Here is a 922-nt window from a genome sequence, read left to right on the forward strand (position 1 = left end):
TAATGTTTCTGTGTAGTGTGTTCTGTATGTGACACATCATTCATATTTTACTGCTGAAACTTTTTTTCTTTTTCTTGACTTAGGTCAGTTACAGCTAGTATTACTATTGTTTTACAAGTTTTGAGCTCTTGTTCAGGGATTAAGGATAATCATGATTGAGAAGAAAGATTTCACGGATGATCTATTCCTGAACAGAAAGCCAGCCACAGCAGAGAGTCAACCAGGGGAAAGCACAGAAAACAGGCATTAACAAGAAGTGCTGTGCAAGAACAATATAGAATGAGGGTCAAGGTTGAGATACCCAGCACAGAGGAAGACAGTAAGAATTGTTTTCATCATGACCTGCTTCCAGTGCAAAAGCAGCCTTTTTATGAATCAGATGACAAGAAACACCTGAATCTTAGAGCTAAGCAGCATGGTTCTTTGCAAACTTTATATACATTCCAAGAGGCTCTTCACTACATTAGAGAAGAAGAGAAAGCCACTGGCATGCATTATGTTGGTCATCGAAAGGAAGGAGTCTTCGATAAAGATGGTAAGAAGAGTTGTCCCTATGCCTGAAGGTGTCATTTGTGGACATACTTCCTATTCTTATGCATGTATTATATGCAGCAGTTTTTGTCATCTTCATCTTTGTTATTGTATTTTCATAGGTCATGACCTAAAGGCATTTGTGAGAGAGGGAAGAAAACACATCCGGTACTGCATCACTTTAGGTACAAAGGGACGGGGATATGATCCTGTCCCTGTAGAGTACACAGGTGTTCCCTTCATTGAAGCTGGTACTTATGTCATGGAGTGCCACCTAGGAATGGATACTGGAATTTGGAACAAAAGGAGATATGCCGCTCGAAGGGATAGGATAGAGGTAATGAGTTATGTTTAAGTAGACCCATATTTTATATGGACTTATGATTGCATC

The 922-nt window shown here is 39.5% G+C and overlaps 1 protein-coding gene across 1 annotated transcript in view; it reads left to right on the forward strand.

The window, feature by feature from the left end:
- Positions 1 to 922, forward strand: part of LOC119585133 — an 18,564-nt gene that overhangs the window by 9,218 nt on the left and 8,424 nt on the right. Inside the window, exons 10-11 of the mRNA XM_037933763.1 lie at positions 196 to 535; positions 654 to 868. Coding sequence (XP_037789691.1) covers positions 196 to 535; positions 654 to 868 — 555 coding nt within the window. The remainder of the gene's footprint in view (positions 1 to 195; positions 536 to 653; positions 869 to 922) is intronic.

Source organism: Penaeus monodon, chromosome 19, assembly GCF_015228065.2.
Source record: "Penaeus monodon isolate SGIC_2016 chromosome 19, NSTDA_Pmon_1, whole genome shotgun sequence".
In the NCBI taxonomy this organism is placed as follows: domain Eukaryota; kingdom Metazoa; phylum Arthropoda; class Malacostraca; order Decapoda; family Penaeidae; genus Penaeus; species Penaeus monodon.